General features: G+C 27.6%; 2 protein-coding genes across 2 annotated transcripts; one reads left to right on the top strand and one right to left on the bottom strand.

Annotated features, from left to right (window-relative positions):
• Nucleotides 1-42: 42 nt before the first annotated feature.
• Nucleotides 43-552, top strand: LOC119687158 (neuropeptide-like 4). Its single transcript, XM_038101367.1, has 2 exons — nt 43-132; nt 247-552. Exons 1-2 carry the CDS (start codon nt 121-123, stop codon nt 421-423), a joined length of 189 nt encoding a protein of 62 aa, XP_037957295.1. The 5' UTR covers nt 43-120; the 3' UTR covers nt 424-552.
• A 248-nt stretch (nt 553-800) lies between these two features.
• LOC119690007 (GATA zinc finger domain-containing protein 4-like) lies at nt 801-12,619 on the bottom strand. The gene is made up of 6 exons (XM_038104980.1): nt 12,417-12,619; nt 6,702-6,803; nt 6,370-6,642; nt 5,268-6,308; nt 5,027-5,172; nt 801-1,755 (listed from the first exon to the last, which is right to left on the bottom strand). Exons 2-6 carry the CDS (start codon nt 6,790-6,792, stop codon nt 1,660-1,662), a joined length of 1,647 nt encoding a protein of 548 aa, XP_037960908.1. The 5' UTR covers nt 6,793-6,803; nt 12,417-12,619; the 3' UTR covers nt 801-1,659.
• Between the last annotated feature and the right edge of the window lie 7,592 nt (nt 12,620-20,211).

The raw sequence follows: 20,211 nt of genomic DNA, 5'->3' as shown, positions 1-20,211 counted from the left end.
ATATCAGTGGATTTTGCTTTCAGACGTATTCAATATTTTGACATCAAATCAGTCAGTTCAACTCAAAAAGTATCTGAGTACCTTTAAGCCAAAAAATAAAAAAACAACTCAAAACTAAAAATGTTCAAATATGTAAGTGAACTTAATTTTGTTTTATTTATCTTTTATTTCTATTTTATTTCTATCAGGTACTAAGAGTATATAACTTAAATTATTTAATAAAATACATTTCCTTCTTTATTTTAGTTGGTTGTCCTTTTTGCTGCTTTGTTTGCTGCTGCCATGGCTGTTCCTGCACCCATTGGTAGTCCAAACCCTAACCCTGTTCCAATGCCAGCACCAGTACCTTCTCCACAGTTTTATTATGGTACTCCATATTCTTATTCCGGTTATTATTCATCACCATATGCCTACTATGGTTGAAAGAAAAACTTCTGAAGAGATACTACGATTGCGGAAAACGAGACTCACAACACGAATCTGGAGATATGAAAAACTGTTGTAAAAATTATTATAAAAAATGTGAAAAAAAAATGCAATGAAACTAGAATAAATTCTTTATATGGTTAATTCTTATATGATATGATATGATTAATTCTTCTTTATATGATGTGATTAATATTTCCACAATTAGAAACAATTGACGTTTAAGTGATACATCATTATCAATGCGAAACGAAAACCATTTCCACTTTATATTATTAAAAATTACAAACAAAATTAACTAAATACGTACTTCGAATAGAAAGTAATTAGAATTATAAGAAAAAAAGCAAATAAATCATCATTCAATCAAAAGATATTTTGTAGTCTTCGAAGTTGACCGCCTTGAGTGCTATATAATTATGTCACCGCTTGAGAAAATCCTCCACATATTTTTTGTGGACTAGTTTATGTATAACCTAATAAATATAAAATCCTTATGTGGTTTTCTTTTCTTTTATTAGTCTTAAATAAATGCTTGATTTTGCGATGGCTTTCGCTAGAGTAGAGATTAATTTTCAAAACGATTATTCTAGACCGCGATTCTTCATACGCTGATATATGGACGATATCTCGTTGTTAACTGTTTTTTTCAAGAAATTGTATTGAAAGTTTATTGCTGTGGTTTTAGATATTCCAGCACAAAGAGACAAGATAAGTGTGCGATCTGTTAGTTTGGTTTGGATTTCATAATTGATATTGAACCATATTATTCATTATTTTGAATTATGTAAAAAATAAATTACTGTAAAGGATTATTATAAAGGAGTGAAGGACTTTCTCCTTCACTAATTAATAATTTTGGAGTTACTAGAAGGCTATCAAAACCGGTTTTGATGTCATCTGCAAATCTTATACATGGATATTTACAAATATGAACCCGTTTTAGTCACAGTATATAAAATCAACATATTTCATCCATTTGACGACTGGATCTGCTAGGTTTCGCATATAGAGTATTTGCAAAACTTCCAGCCGGTATCAAGATTGAAAAAGGTGATCATTTTGTCGAATTGGTATTTAACTATAATAGTAAGCATACATATTTGACTTTAATATTGATTATTCCAATCTTGAATTCAATTATGGCAGAGTTTAACCAATTACAGTGAGCACATTTCCTAGTGAGCATAATTTTTCTAAAATTCATGCCTAAAAATCAGTGATTTCATAAAGTTAATACAAATCTGCAAAGTAAAATCCTGTAGTCCATTCTCCGAACAGTTGAAAGACTTTAATTGCTTTAAAGTGATCGTTATCTGCTTTACCATTCTGAAATAAAGATTTTATGTTGATATATATTTAATGATATCGTAAATATAGGTATTAATTGTATATAGAATATATGTACATAAATAACATTGTCATCTACATCTACGAACTAAGTTCAGATATTTACTAAGTAGTAGAAAGTAGCATTAAGTAAATATTTTAACCACACCGAGAAATAATCGTATCTATCAGTTTAACAATAATAAAATACTTAGTTCGATTTTTTTTATTTGAAGAGTGTCAAGATCGAGATATTTAAAATAGAATTGCAAAGTCAGATCAATTTTATTAAACGAACAGTATATGAAATTTAATAGGATTTAGTTAATAATGCTTGGAAAGTAATTATTTGTGATTGAAATAACCACTAATAGCAATTTCTCAAAGCCTTGCTTGAGGATTGAGATAGTATCTTTAGGCAAATCTGTACTTGATTTAGAAAAAATTGATGAAATAAAATTGGTTAGACTGTTAAAAGCGCAGATCAAGATAACAGATAAATTGAAGAATCGAACGTAATTAAGAAAAACTAATCTTTGTCAACAATAACTTTGTCAACTTACTTACTTATGTCTAATTGAATTTAGCAAATATTTTTATGTTTGCATAATATATTTTATATAATATTCATGTAAGTAGTCAGCCTTTCGAAGCAATCGCTTGAGAGATTAAAGCATTCCTTATCAAATTATATTTTTAATATACAAATAAACATTATTATTTAATATTTTTTATTTATAAAATACTTAACTCAAAATCAAAATTGCACTACTACCAAATGCAGATTATTTTATATTCTACCAATCACTGGAACACATAGGCTTTAATGATTTAACAAGTTATTTTTTAAAGAGATTATGAGGATAAGGAACAGGATAAAGATAAGGATTTATTAAGAATATTTATCTAAAGACTATTAAAATAATATTAACATTTATTATAATTTTTATTTATTATATTGTGTATCCATTTTCAAGTTTACATAGTTTACATATTCTGGTTTGATTTCTTTTAACATTAATTTAGAAGATACTTTACATGGAAGTCAAATATAACTAATGCAATTAAGAAGTAGTGACTAACACTACTATAGATTCGACTGTATTTAGCCGCATTTAATTTTTAAACAAAATGTTACAAAAATATTAATATTCTATCAACTGGTGGATATATAAGAATTTACAATTATTTTTTACTTATAGTCAGATATAAGTTTCACAACATGTTAGTAATTTGTTAAGATAATATATCTGTTATAGCTGACTAGTACTACTATAGATAGGACTATATTAAATCGTATTTAGTTCTTTGTTTCAAAATGTAATAATAGAAACAATAGTATTCTAACAATTAGTATTACTAACTGGTACTTTCTAACAACTAATTCTTACAACTAATACTACTGACTACTGACTACTACTATAAATACGACTATATATAGTCGTATTTAGTTTTTTTACAAAATTTTATAAAAATTATAGTATTCTAACAACTGGTGGATATATAAGAAGTTACAATTATTTTTTACTTATAGTCAGATATAAGTTTCACAACATGTTAGTAATTTGTTAAGATAATATATCTATTATAGCTGACTAGTACTACTATAGATAGGACTATATTTAATCGTATTTAGTTTTTTGTTTCAAAATATAATAATAGAAACAATAGTATTCTAACAATTAGTATTACTGACTGGTACTTTCTAACAACTAATTCTTACAACTAATACTATTGACTACTGACTACTACTATAGATCGACTATATATAGTGGTATTTAGTTTTTTTACTAAATGCTATAAAAATAATAGTATTCTAACAACTGGTGGATATATAAGAATTCACAATTATTCTTTACTTATAGTCAGATATAAGTTTCACAACATGTTAGTAATTTGTTAAGATAATATATCTATTATAGCTGACTAGTACTACTATAGATACGACTATATTTAATCGTATTTAGTTTTTTGTTTCAAAATATAATAATAGAAACAATAGTATTCTAACAACTAGTATTACTGACAAGTACTTTCTAACAACTAATTCTAACAACTAATACTACTGACTACTGACTACTACTATAGATACGACTATATATAGTCGTGTTTAGTTTTTTTACAAAATTTTTTAAAAATAATAGTATTCCAACAACTGGTGGATATATAAGAAGTTACAATTATTTTTTACTTATAGTCAGATATAAGTTTCACATGTTAGTAATTTGTTAAGATAATATATCTATTATAGCTGACTAGTACTACTATAGATAGGACTGTATTTAGCCGCATTTAATTTTTAAACAAAATGTTACAAAAATATTAATATTCTATCAACTGGTGGATATATAAGAAGTTACAATTATTTTTTACTTATAGTCAGATATAAGTTTCATAACATGTTGGTAATTTGTTAAGATAATATATCTATTATAGATGACTAGTACTACTATAGATACGACTATATTTAAGCGTATTAATTTTTTTGTTTCAAAATATAATAATAGAAACAATAGTATTCTAACAACTAGTATTACTGACTGGTACTTTCTAACAACTAATTCTTACAACTAATACTACTGACTACTGACTACTACTATAGATACGACTATATATAGACAATATATAGTCGTATTTAGTTTTTTTACTAAATGTTATAAAAATAATAGTATTCTAACAACTGGTGGATATATAAGAATTTACAATTATTTTTTACTTATAGTCAGATATAAGTTTCATAACATGTTAGTAATTTGTTAAGATAATATATCTATTATAGATGACTAGTACTACTATAGATACGACTATATTTAATCGTATTTAGTTTTTTGTTTCAAAATATAATAATAGAAACAATAGTATTCTAACAACTAGTATTACTGACTAGTACTTTCTAACAACTAATTCTTACAACTAATACTACTGACTACTGATTACTACTATAGACACGACGATATTTAGTCGTATTTAGTTTTTTTTACAAAATGTTATAATAAAAGTAATAGTAGTTTAACTGGTGGATATTTCAGAAATTACAATTATTTGTTAATTTTAGTCAGAAATGTTAGTTGCAACAAATTAGTAACATAAATATAACAGTTGCGAATACTATAGAATAGTTGTGTTACTTTTAAAGGTGGTTATATCTAAAACTATATCTAAATTACTTTTACATAAATGTACTTTTTTAAAATAAGAATTAATTTCTTAGTTATACAAATAATGAAGTACGTGTGAAAAATGTTGTCGATTAGATCGACTTATTAAGTACCGAATATGATTTATGGCGCTGGGTTAGCTGACGATGAGTAATACACTGTGATTTCAGACGGCATACATTTTCCTTTTCCTTAGTATTGTCAATTTGAGAGTTTTCAATACTTTCGTCTGCACTAGATTCACCAGATCCACTTAATTCTGAAAATATAAAAATTATATATTAAGATATAAACCAAAAGTAAATCTTTTTAAATAACTTCTAAACTCTTTAAAGAAGGAGTTGTTGTATTTACCATATTCTTCCTCCTCACTTGTATCGCTGCCTTCCTCGAGGCTTGTATCGCTTTTAGTTTTGCGTTTAACAATATTTGTATAAAGTTGTGATTCAGATTCTTGGTTAATATTTATGTTGCTTCCCTGGTCCTCAATAGAGTTATCTCTCTGGTTTGGTATATAATTAGGGTTAACATAAATTGAACTCTTCAACTTGACAGTTCTGGAGTAAAATATAGGCCCAATTTGTATTATATTCTCAGTAACAAATTTAATTCTGTCCGGATTTGAAGTCGCAGAAGTATTTTTATTGCGCGGCGGAGTGCTTTCAACAGATGTTAATGTACCTGATGAATCAGGAGTTGAAGTCCGATTATTTTGGTTGCCAGGATCGGATTCTGTTTTTATATCAACATTAGACAAGAACTCACTGAACTCATCACTTTGCCTCATCAAATTAGTTTCATAGTTAATATTATTGCTTTCAGTCATATAGTTTTCGTTGTTACCATAGATCCAGTTATTGTATGACTGGTTTACGTTACTTTCATAATTATTACCATTGATGAAGTTGTCATTTGTTGCTGCAGAATCATGAAACTGGGAACTGTTTGATTCCGTTAAGCCTAAACTTGCAGTATAAGATGCAGTCAACTGATTTGAATGATTAGTATTTACTGAGGTAGGCATGGAAGAATTACGAGTCAATGGATTAGTGTTTGTTGATGTTATGTTCTCAGCGGATGCAATTGTTGAAGATGGTATTGTTTGCGTGGTTTCATAAAAATTTTGAGTTGGATTTATTACAATGTTATTAGAGTTAACATTATTTTGGACTCGATTTGCTGCTTGGCCACTATACCATGGATGCGAACTATCAAATTGCATTATAAAACTTTGAGATCGTTCCATTGAATCCGTCGTATTCATATGCATATTATTCACCGTATAACTGACTTCAGGGTTTTCACATGAGTAAAAATTATTGTTAGCACCCGAAAAACTATTTCCATCTGTTTCATTCATTTCAAAATATTGGTTAGCTTGCAAATATTGGGCATCTAAACATAATAATATGAATATATATTTCATATATAAATTAGCATACATTCATATACTTACCAAATAGGTCAGAACTACGTAAGTATGGCATATTTGGAAATGTAGAATTTGTACATATAGGTACATATATTCGAGGCACTGGAGAAAACTGTGGAAATGGAAATAAATTAGGGCCAAAAGAAAATACGGGATGAGGATGAACTGGGAGAAAAGGTGTCGGTTGGAAAATTTCAGGTGAATGTGGATACTGTTGGTTTTGATTAAATGAATTTGAATGAAATCGAGAAGGTTGACGGGAAAAATAAGAGCGTGGAGGATACAGTTCATCTGGTGCTATATAAAAATAAATAATATTTTTAGTTAATTATTTTTAATTAAATATTAATAAATACCTTGACGGAATCTCCCACTTCTGCCACGAAATGGATTATATCTATTATTTACTCCATATTGATGTAAATGGTAGTGATTTTGTCCAGGCATATTTAAATTCTCTAAACAAATAATTTAGAAATTTTTAATAAAATAATAAATATTTACTAACTAAGCAACTATCCAACAACAACACTATTATATATATCAATATAAAATTTTCATTTCATTGGTAAATTACTTGATACCAAATTACTTGATACTAAAAGACAAGTTGAAGAGAAAATGGGTTCAATATAATTCTTTTTGTTGGACGTTAAAGGATTAAAGTGATAATATTGAAACACTAACATGTTTCTGATAGATATTTATGTATGTATCTACAAATTAGGTTATTTTATTGGTAAAATTTTATTGTGATTGAGGTTTTATGTTATACATTTGAACCTCATTAATCGGGGATCCCAAAGGAAGAGCAAACCCACTTGTAAAATGGAGCTTGGATTGAGGGAAAAAAATTTGATTAATAGAGTTTTTTATTTTTACTTCTTAACTTTTCGAATTAAATAACAATAATTTAAATATATACATATTTATACACATATGTACATCAATGCATATTATATGATGATGAGGTACATAAAATATTTTCATATTGTGATTTATATCAATTTAATATTATACACAACTAATTATATAAATATTAATTATTTAATATTTATAAATATTAATATAATCTTATTATATATAAATATAAATACGAATTTATTGGCTCCAGTGAGACAGAAATATGGACTTAGAGAAGTCGGTTTTGATATATTATGATATGATGATATATTATATTTATTGGAAAGCAAATATAAATATAATACTAATTAAATTTGCACTTTATTTATTAACATATCATTTATAACTGACTTAGTATCTAAAATGGAGTTGTAAAGAAATTTTAGTTCGACATAATACAGATACGAACAGCGTCAAAAAAGTGTCTTTGAGTCTGTGACTATTACAGAAGATCTACAACATCGCAAAATATTTTAGAAATCTTTTTTTTTTATTTCATAGATGAAAGAAGCAGTATCTGTAAAAAAATATACCATCCCTTAGATTTAATATTTAATCCCTTAATATTTTTTGTAAAATATTTTATATAATTTTAGTGCAATCGAACCATTTGGGGTGTTTCTATGTGTTCCTCGTGGATGTATATTTGACCTGTTCTTGCGTATATTATTGTGGCTGTAACTGTATTTGTAGTTGGAAGCGCTTTGTCTGATCTCATACCCTAGCTGTTGACGAATGAGTATCTAGATACAAAGTGATTCGGTTGGAAAATAAAGTTTAAAAAAAATTGCTTCAAAATCTCAGTACACACGAATTGACTGCAAAGGCGTAGTAAGTATTTTATAGCAAATGATCTATTATTAACTGAGAGGGTGTAGCATACTCCTTTCTTCATTGACCATTCGCTACACCACTGGCAGGTTTGAACTAGTTCCTAGTATGTAATTGGCAACATATTTAATTTGTACGATGTCCTAAATGAGATACGAGTATGGTACGAAGTAAAAGCGTGACTTTTATTAGTTGTTAATAAGATGAATATGCATGGGGGACTTAACCTACGTTTTATACGTTTTATGGTGAATTCTATTTTAAATATTTTACTTAAATTTACTTAATTAAGGAATTTTTTCGAGCTACAAATTTACACACACTCGTTTATGTGTGCAGTTAATGCAGTTACAGATACAGGTACGGGTACAGGTAGAGCTATAGGTAGAGCACAGGCTGTGCATATGGAATATGCAAACTTTGGTACTGGCTGTGCAAAGGAAATTCTCACGTCAAGTTCTGTTAGCGGTCGGAAATAAGTGCAGTCTTCGTTTGAAGAGAAGTAAATTTGAATTGAAAGGAGACTCGGTTAACATAGGCGAATGTGTGCAATTTAATCTAACTTTATCTCTGAATAACACAGTAGAGTAACTACAATTAATATAGAACCAGATATGATTGAAGGTTGTTGCATGCTTTGATCAACCACTTCACATACTTCACATATTCGTAAATATGCACATCGGACACAGGTTGTGTTGCAATCAAATTATATGTTTTTTTTTTTTTGTACATTTATTTTACAGTGAAGTTATGAAAAATGAAGTTTCTAGAATAATTTTACTTGAATAACTCACACTAGGTGAGCTGTAGTCTTACGAGTATGTCTTCTGCATGTACGACTATTTCTTCGATTCGGTGATTTTGGTGGTTTCGGTGCATTCGGTGCATTCGATGTATGGCAATGACTTGCATTGAGGAAGGACTAAATAAGTTTCTGTCTAACTGTTATTGCTGGTTAATTACGGGATCAAATGAACATTATTTCATTGTGAATTCTAGTGTGTAAAACAAATTTTATAGAACGGATTTAACTGCAGAATAATACATAGTACGTTATCTGTTGAGGTTAATGCAAATGTACATACTCAGATGAATGCACTTGGAAATGTTAGAATGTCATGTTATAATTGTGCACCGATGTGTAACGAATTAAAAATACTTGTTTAATATGAAATAGGAATTAACACTAAGAATAGATTCTACATATAAATTCCATATTCTTAATTTGATTTTCAATAGTTTATTAACTTTTGCGTAATTTAAGAGCAATACTTTGAGGAAAACTACTTATATATTATATTATAATCAATATAAGTGACAAAATGCAAGTCTTTAAAATTGTATGGATAGAAAATGAATTGATTTTTGAAGAATAAAGCGTCTGAATCTTAGGAGTGTTAACTAGTCTAACTACAGTTAGTATAATACCCATATTTAAAGTGCGCTTGTTATGAGGAACTTAATACATTGGATTGAGTTCTAGATAAACACTAATTAGCTTAGTTCTATGAGAAAACTTTTTATATGATTAGCTCTACATACACGTAAACTGAATTTATTTAAGAAAAAAATAAATTAGGCATCCTTTATAATTAGGCAATAAAGACAAAGCCGGTAAAACTTATAAAATAAATGTAAACCCTGTCATACATACACGATGAACAAGTGGTTGATAAGCGGCGGAAAAATATACCAAATGAAAGATGTTTGTTTTTATACAACCCAAGTCCTCCCCATCTTTGTAACAGTTTTGTTACAAAGTGTAATTGTCTAACTTTGGTTTTTGATATTTTAAAGATTTGATATGAAATCTATGGTTTTGATAGACGAATTGAAGTAATTTTTTTGAACTGACTTCAATCCGAAATTAAGACTAAATAGAAAATTATTCTTTTTTAAAATTAAATAAATAAATAAATAAATTTAAATAAATTTTAATTTATTAAAAGTTAGTTGTTAAAAAAAAAATATTAATTCCTTTCGTACGAAAATACTTTTTAAAATCAAAGATAGAAACCATCCTGGCTTAAATCGGTTTTTCTTTAGTGAGATAATAACATTTAAAATTGAAATCACTGTAATATTACATTCACGTGAAATCATAAATAATTAAAAAAACTTCCTTGGGAACTAAACTTTACTTGGTTTTCTATACAATGATTTGATACACTGAAAGCCAAAGACTAAATTAGTTGATATACCGAACGTTAAAAGAAACTTATGTTGATTTTGATTGGCAAGTTTTTGACAACTTTTTCACTTGTGATTTACTTTAAGTACAGTTTTATTTTCAATTGGTTAATCTCAGGCAAAATGTACAATACACCAGATTAATTTATAACACTTCAAATACTTAGCGTAATATGGATAAAATTACATACTTAAAATTATGTATTTGGCATTTCAAATATTGTGATTACTTTAATATTAGAAGTTAAAAATTAAATTAATATAATATAATAAAAGAATTAAATAATACAACATCTCAAATCAGTCATAGTCTGAGCATGATTCTTCTGATATTTCAACATATTCAATGGTTTTATAAATATCGATAAAGCAAGAATACCAATGCTGGAGAACTTTATAGACAATGTTATTAATTAAAAAGTATGCGGAATAAGAAGTTCATAAAAAAATTTATATACATATAAATATATATATAGTTATAAATATATATTTTATATCTAATATATATATATACATATATTTTCACATTAAGTAAAAATATATTAGCCATGGTATTGCAAAAAATATTATACAAAAATTTAATGACATTTATGTTAAAAATCAAAATTAAAATAATTTTTCCGTTTTCTCCAATTTATATTTTGACGCAATAAAACGAAATCATTGTTTTTCTCAGACAATAACAGATTTCTAACGGCACAACTAATCAAGCGTTATAGATGGACTCTAAAGCAAAAAAAAAAAATGCACGTCAGAAATAAGGAGCACAGACGAATGAAAATAAAAACAACAAAAAAACTTATAAAGAAATTAAAAAAGACGCGGGAATAATTTGAAAAAGTATTAGCATTGCATGCATGTATATCTATCACTTTTACTCATTACATTTTGCACATAGTTAAGCTGAGACTTTTTGTAATTTTATATACAAATATATTTACTTGATATGTATATGAATTTATTTCTAAAAAATTCCAATTTATATATATTATTATATATTTATATATATTATTATATATTTATATATATTATTATATATTTGTACATATTATTATATAGTCATATATATTTTTAAAATAAAAATCATTTTATTTAATATATTGCAAATAATTGTGATGAGACGCAGCATTGCTTTGGACAATAATTGGGTGTGAAAAAGAGAGAAATATACATATATTTCTTTAACAACGCAGTTGCAGCAGCATACACAAGCAGTTGATAGATTGCGCAAACAATACTGATAGATATATATATATATATATATATATATATATATATATATATAAATATATATATGTATATGTATGAAATAAAAATACATAGAATTTAAATATATGGAATATATAGATATGGAATATAAATATATGAAATATAAATATATGGTATATATTTAAATGGTTTCCATATATATATATATATATATAGTATATGTATATAAAACATAATTATTTGAAATATATACATATATAATACAATTCAACTATGTATGTATATATTGAACGATACTAATTACTGACACCACAGTAATAGAAATAAAATTTCCCAGTTAATTGAGGATGGAAAATTTGAAAAAACTGGGTTAAGAATTTTAACAAATTGTACGAGTTTTTTAATTTTTTTTAAGACTTTTTGAAGAGCAATGGACGCAATGATGAGCGCCCTTTTAATTTATGTACAAAATCAGTCAATTTTGCTGCCTATGACATTTATATATATATATAAATTTTTTTCTTTTAATATTGAATTCAAATTTTTTTTACAAATTCGTGTTTAAATATTTGAGGTTATATTGATTAGTGGTAGTTAATAAGAGATATCAGTACAAATAGCATTACTTTTAAATGAAAACTAATCATTTGCGAAATATAAGTTTTTGGCTTCTTTCAAAATGGCGGAACTTTTTCATCTACAAAAACACAACATTTTGGACACAAACGTTTCTAAAAAAAAAAAGACATAAAAAATACTTAATATGAAATTTATACGAAACTTATTGTTTTTTTTATACAATGAGCGCAAAGGCCTAAGTAGATCCCCTAGGGATCGCCGGTATAATCTAGTGTTTTTTTTTTAAGATAAAGTTTAAACGAGCGCCAAATTTAAGTGAATTGCAAATATTTCTATTTTGACTAAATATTACTTACTTTTTTCTCAAATTGAATTGTATTTGCGTATGAATTTATGTTGTTAATTAATTAATGCACAAACCATTAATGTTAGGCGACACTTTGAAAAAAAAAATATAAAAATATATTTACGAAATATTGATATCAAAATTTAGAGCTCAGCGCGCACGGTACGATAAGACGCACTTGAATGAAAGTGAAGGCTGAAATGAACAATGCAGTCCTACAATGGCACCCCTTTGTACGAGTAACGTAGAACGTAATGTATTTCTATAAATCACAGAGTTGTATTTATAAAAACTTACTTTGGATTTTTGCACAAATGTTATATTGTAGTAACAGAAAATATATGTAAGTATAATAAATTATATTATTGCGTTGCGCACCGTATCATTATAACTCAATACATATAATAAAATAAATAAATGGCCTTTCTAGAAGTTTGCTGGTTGTGGCAAAGTTCATTGAAAAAGTGAAGGGAGAAGAGATAAAATTTTCCAGTTAAGTGAGGATGTTGAAACAGACAGTTTTGTTGCCTATGACCACCTCAAATTATAAATTGATTGATTAATGTGATCAGCGTTTAGGTCTTATTTTTCCCAATATAAAATTTCAAGTAGCAAAGCATGTTTAGTGTGAACAGCTGATTTTTGTTAACATAACATTGTTCACCATAGTATGGTGAAAAACGTTAGGCAGTTGAGCTCTAAAATTGAACAATATTTGCACAGAATAAGAAAAAATTTTTTATTGATAAAAATCTTTATTAATTATCAACATTTGGTTAATTTATCATGCTCACAGAATTAGTCTGTTTATCTGTTTAATAACAACTTACTCTTATGGGTGAAAAAGTATGCGTTCTCTTGTGTTCCTTCGTTCAAAATTATATATACATATGTATGTGTTGAATGAAGGAGGATACAGTGATTGTATTTTGAGACAGGTGACCAATTGCTTTCTTGTAGTGCATAGTTTTCTCAAATTTTTGAATGTTTTGAATGTAAGCAGAATAACAGGGCAATTCTGGCAAATATAGTTAAAAGTTTTTGAAAAGATAGAACGAAACACAGTATGAAAGATTTTTGCTATTCTGGCTCAAAAAAAAAGTCTTTCAAAAACACTTTTATGAAAACAATCACAAGGATTCGTGATAGAAACCTATTTTGTGTAGTTTTCTGTCTCTTAAAAGACAGCTGTTGAAATACAAAATGTCTTTGAAAAGAGCTCTGACTGTGATGAGCTCAACGATAGTTGCCAGAATTGTCCTGTAAATATTGCTGGAAGAGTAGTGGTTGTCTGTAGTCCATAAGTTAAAAGAATAATACCTGTTTAAGAGAAAAAGGTGTATAATGAAATAGCATGTTTCTTTGCTATGGTTAGTCAAATGTTTAAAAGAAATTGAATAAAAAAATAAGAGAAATGTATAATAAAATAAGAAAGTGACGTTACAAAATATTGGACGTTACAATGTTATATATAAGGCATTGTGCTTGCAACCCTATCTGCTGTTCCATTTTTTAGCGATTGGGCGCCAGCCATTAACGAGTACACATCGTGTTACGCAGTACTCGTGCGTTCGTTTTTTCTAGTACTAGTTACAAACAAACGAACATATATCGTACTCGTTCGTATGTTGCTCGGTCTTGGGTTTTTTTAAACAAGCGACACATTCCGATTTGTCGGTTTTGTATTACTTTAGGTACACAAAAAAAAAAATTACTTTGGATGAGTAATCGATAAGCGATAAAGCAAGTAGTCACGAGTATGTAAATTCGTTCCCGTGTAGACCTCAAATAGATGTATATAGATTTTCTTAATTAATCATATATAAAAAAAAGCATTGTCTTTGTGTTTTTTGCTAGTGAAACTAATAGAATATCAACGACATAAATGATATAAACTATATAAGAAAAGTGTGATAAAATTATAAAAAAAAATAATAAAAATACGTAAAAAAAAAAAATAATGAATATATTAAAAATTAAAAATAAAAAATTGAAAATAAAAAATTGAAAATAAAAAATTGAAAATAAAAAATGAAACAAAAAAAAAAAATTATAATAAAAAAAGTATATAATATAGAAAAATAAAATTATTATAGCATAAAATAAAAAAAAAAAATAAAGCAAATAATATAACAAAACTATTGTTGATTTTTTTTCTTCAAATACTTAGTAAGAATACTTGCTCAGCATTCTAGTTTATAATAAAAATATTGTCTCTATCTGTTTATCCTTAATAGTATATATTAGTTTCGTCTATTGAATTATATTTTCTGTAAATATCTTTTTCATAAATTGTGTATTATTGTTCCTAAAACACAAATCTCTAACAGGATTCGTAAATCAGGATTTAGATTCTGATAAAACTATAATTCTAATAATTATACTTAATATATGTATATTGAGAAAATTGCATTATTTGATTGCATATTATTCTGACTTTATAATTCTAAATTCTAAATTTTCTGAAAAAATCGTACCCATATTGTATTTATTACAGTCAAACTTCCATAACTCAAAGTACTATTTTGTAAAGAAAATAATCGACTTATGGAGACTTCGAGTAAAAAAAATTATATATAACTTCGTATACCTTGTTGCATTCTTTTTTATTTGAGTTATAGAAAATTCGAATTATAGAAGTTCGAGTTATGAAAATTTGACTATTCACCAAAGGAAGTTTTATGATGCTTGAGGTTATTATTTGTTTAATTTTTTTTTTGCTTTAAATTTTTTTATATTTTCTAAAAAATCGATTAATTTTTATTTAATTTAAATAATTAAATGAAAGTAAATAATTATACTGTTTTATAACCCCAATCATACTTTTTATCAATTTCTACATTATTGCAAACTAAATAAAAAATTACAAAGATTAATTTTTGAAAAATAACACACAAATTTAAATTTTTTTCCATATTTATTTAATCTCCTTCAAAATATGCTTCTTCTGAAGCGATACACATATGCCAACGCTTAACCCAATCTTCCATACACTTTTCGTAGGCCCGTACAGGTATGGGTTTTAGTTCCAGTCGATTCAATCGACTGAAAACGCTTACCACGAAGGGGCAATTTGAGTTTCGGGAACCGGAAAAACTCGCACGGCGCCAAATCTGGGGAATATGATGCGTGAGCGATAACAGTGGTGCCGTGTTTGGTCAAAAAATCGCGTACAACAAGAATTTTCCATAGTAAAAATCGCAAAAGGCCCTTGAGGTAGTCTCATATTAACAGCTGCTGTAAACAAACTAATTGACAGATGGCGCTCAAATTTGTACCATATGTCAAAAAGGTGTACCAATATAACAAAAAAATTTTTAAAAAAAGTTCTATTATTTAAGGAGTAGTTAACAAAATCCGGATACTTTTTAATTCTAGGATACTTTTAAAGGTATAATTCTATGGTTTCAACATATAGTATCTTCTCAGTGCTATTCAACAAGGCAACGGAGTGGGTGTTAACATAACAGATGGAATCATATGAGAAGCGTTCAAGATAAGCTATTTTCGAGAAAATCTATTCACAGATAAAAACTTTTGGATACACGACGTGGTGTTGTATTATGACATCCAACATTATGATTAGTTGGATTGTGTGCTTGCATTTAAATAATTATTAATCCAAAACATAATAACCATAGGTGCTTTTGTCTTATCAAACTCAATGATGAGTATAGTATACTCTATAATAGATGAGGTAATCAGTTCATTAAACTTCACTAAATAATGCTTGAGTTTGCATATTCAATAGCACTTTTTATACTCCTTTATTACGAACAGTATAAAAGAGTTATTTAATTAATCCTTATGTTGAGATATAAATCGACTGTAATGAGTTGGTAACAATTTCATATAAAATTACTGTTGTGCCACATTTCGAAAAGAACTAATTCCGAAAGTGCCTTTTAATGACAAATTTTCAAATATAAATACTAATTGTGTTAATATTGCTAGAAACAAACACACAGAAATATAAAAACATTTAGTTTGCCTCTATTAAAAATACCATGAATTCTGAAGAGGTGCACGTAATGGGAAAAACATGTTTGTTCAAACATATAGGCTTTCGAACTTATTACTTCATGTATGATCACTAATATTTTGTTTGTGGATTCACCAATCAAACCAAAAGCGAACGCAACATACTTTGCGTGGACAAGACCGTATAGAAAAAACTAATATCAGGTAATGCTCACATTGCTTCTAGTACATGCGTACCAAGGGAGCCAAAGACGAAGTAAAGCTTTTTGGTACTGAATGGACAGACAAACTACAACACTTGTTCTACAATTGTTCGTTATTGCACACTATAGTTTTAAATGTGTTTATATGCGAGGGTAAGTGAGGAGTTATTCTTAAAGATGATGCATAGACTTTGTTTTCTTTCTTAAAATATAGGATTGGCTTTGTGTGCATGCTATGCAGAAGTTCCTCCAATTATTTTAAATTTAAATTTTAATGAAATTTTATACTAGCCTCATACAAATATATATGAACTTTACCTATTATAAGGTTAGTAAGCACCGGCTGTAGCGCAACCATAGTTGTTATTAGTGTAAATGTTATTAATATATTCGGTCGTGAAGACAGTATTATGCCCTATAATAGCAATGATATCATAAAGTATAAATATTAACACTGCGTTGTTTAATGGTTAATTATGTTTTATTTTTCTAGTTTTCTAAATTTTTTTGTGAGCATTTACTTGATATTAGATTTTTATATACGCTCTTGTCCAAGCAAACTATATTGCGTTTGCTTTTGGTTTGATTTGTGACTCCACTAACAAAAATTACAAAATACAAAATATTAGTGATCATACATGAAATAATAAGTTCGATAGTTGTTTATATATTTGAACAGATATGCGTGTATTATTATTTGGGGGATTATTATTAGCAGTTATGGTGGCTAACAGGTTAACACAATATCTTTTTGGCACGCCCTTAAAAGCGCATAACTTTAACAAGTCACCTTTTTTTATAAATTTATCTCTTTTTTGCTTTCAAATTTAACTTAAACTTTTAAACTTAAAAAGTATCTGTAGTTTTTGTGGTTTAAATTTAAGTTAAGTTTCGAGCTCATTGTTTTTTTGTTTTAGAGAATCGATACCTTTTATTGCATTTGAAACAAAGAAATTATTGCTAATATCAAGTTATTCATTATTATATTAGTTTTTACTCATTTAACATTATCTATTTAAGAATTCATTAAGCTAAAACCTAACCATGGCATAAGAACATTGAACCAAAAAAGTCAAAGTTAAAGCTCAAGCTGCAAGCTACACTGGCTGCTGAACAACCAATCCTCTTCAAGGTAACATTGATTACTCGACAGCCAATATTCTTTAAGTATAAAATATAAAGTTCTAATATATAGCATTATTACATGTCATTAAAACAATTTGGATATATTGTCTTGAACTGTTTGGTAACGAGAGTATTTCAAATTTTAAAATCCTGCTAAGAGCATAGTCAAAAATATTTAGGGTAATCATATGAGCGTAACTGTATATCAGAAAAAAAATATACCCACAAAGACTTTAAAGCACCTATTATAGAATCTGTATTTAGAAGAATTGCACAAACATACATCGAAAAACTGATTACTCACTTTTATAAAAATCAGAGCACCCCGCCATTTGGGGCCTGACCTTTAATAATAATACTTTTCATAAGCTTAATAATGTTATTATATATTATTATTATTATTAGGTTTTTTCTTATTGTCTCTAGCCACTTTTTTAGTGTCAGAACATATACCTAATATCACTTAACCACATGTTCACAAAACATACCTGTTTCTATTTTTTTAGCTCAGTTATAATTACGTAGAAATCCGTAGAATAAGAATTAGTTAGTATATGTATTTTAGTAGTAATTGTTTACACTTAAAATAATTTTATAATATCGTTAAGTAGTTTTAAATTTAAAATATTTATAATTAGTCTTTTAGAGAGAAGTTTGTTATTTTTAGCTTGATACGAGTAAGGAAATGAAGAATGACGTCTGTAAAATTTCTTATACCATGTTCCCACTGCAGCTAAAACAATTTATATTCATTAAATTTAGATTTGGTCGTTTCCATTGGCATAAGTTGATTTATGCATGGGAAAGATCTTTTATGTGTCAGAAAGTTCTGTAAAAGTTGTAGGAAAGCTTTTGTTTGTTTACTTTTTAATTGTTTGCAGATAATATTTAATTTTATATTGTTAGTAGAGATTAATTATATAATATATATATATATCTAATATTTATTTATATAAAACAAACTTTTAAAAAAATTTTAACCTTCTGTTTGTTTCTTGTTTATTTACATATTGTTTCATGTGTCATATATGTCAAATTTCAAACATTTCGCTTTAGGAATATATATTTTGTAATGTTGCATTCGACATTTCTGGTTTAATTTCTTTGATTTATTCTTAACTAAGTTAAAAAGCACGACAGCTCGTTGTACGGTAAATTAAACTTCATTAGCGACTTAAATCATATAAATTGCTTTAAACAAGATAATGGGAACACGCTATAGGGAAAATTTTACTATTTAGTTCTACTATTTCAATGTTATATCAAATAAGCTGCTCCCTCAAAGGCAATCAGAACATACTATTAGAAACGAGAGTAATTTTTTTACTGGGCACTTTCTTTAATAAGGCTATAATAAGGCTCACTTGATAACATTATTAATAAAAAAAGTTCGTTTTGAGTGGAGAAGGCCCAAAGGCTAACAAACCCATTAATGGTAGATTTCACAGTCGTAAATTAAGTATCAAAACTGACTAGTATAAATAAAGTCAGAGAAGTTGTTGATTTTAGCATGGCTTAAGTCTCAAAACTGACTTTAATACAAATGAGGTCAGCAAAATTCATGACTTAAATATGGCTTTAGTAAGAATTGAGACTTAAGTTAGGGCTGTGTGAAATCAATCCCAGCAGCTTTTATTATTCTTTTCAATATAATTAAGGACACCTATGATTCGGCTAAGCTCAAACCGACTTTTCATGCATTTATTAAAACAAGTGAAAAAATAAATATGCTAAATAGGTTCAAGTGCTCAAATATAATATTGTGCGTTACTGCATTTATGCGTTTATCAATATAAATGACGCAATAATGACTCATAAACTAATGAAAGCTCACTATTTCATTTCAAGTGAATGAATTGATTTTATGAAGCAACCACATATGTGAATCGAACTGACTGCTTCTACTGTGTGACTGTGCGCCCATAAGATACATTTTAAATGTTTCCATACTAAAATGTGTACCCCAATATATGAATGCAGATACATTTGCACAGATGCTATAAACGCTAGATGCAGTCAGAGTTGTACAACCATAAGTGTAACTGTGTTAGCTTCTGCTTAATTGTCTGCCACCCAAGTTGCACTGACCGAGCCGCCGAACCGAGCAGAAATGAGGCGAAGATGCAACTATGTAGCAGCAAGACCAACAAAGCAACTGATAAAAAGGAGTTGCAGCCGTTGCTGTTATTGTTGGTACGTCGACTGCGACGCGACATATGTTGTCGCTGTTACTGTTGCAGAACTCAAAGATATTGCCCAGTTTGTATTATCTATCTGCTGAAATACTCGTATCATTAAGTATTGAATTTGCAAATAATTTAAAATATTTTATGATTTTTGCAACTGCAGCTTCCATGAAATTAAAAGGAAAAAGTTGAACACAACAAGCATAGTTAACAGTGAGTTGAGTAAGTTACACCCATTCGAAGTCAGAAAGCTAGTTCAGATACTTTTTTTATATTCGAAGTCTGTGAAGTGGTGCCTTTTTTTTTTTGG

This window comes from Teleopsis dalmanni, chromosome X (genome assembly GCF_002237135.1).
Source record: "Teleopsis dalmanni isolate 2A chromosome X, ASM223713v2, whole genome shotgun sequence".
Lineage (NCBI taxonomy): Eukaryota > Metazoa > Arthropoda > Insecta > Diptera > Diopsidae > Teleopsis > Teleopsis dalmanni.
This window is presented reverse-complemented; position numbering and strand designations above follow the sequence as displayed.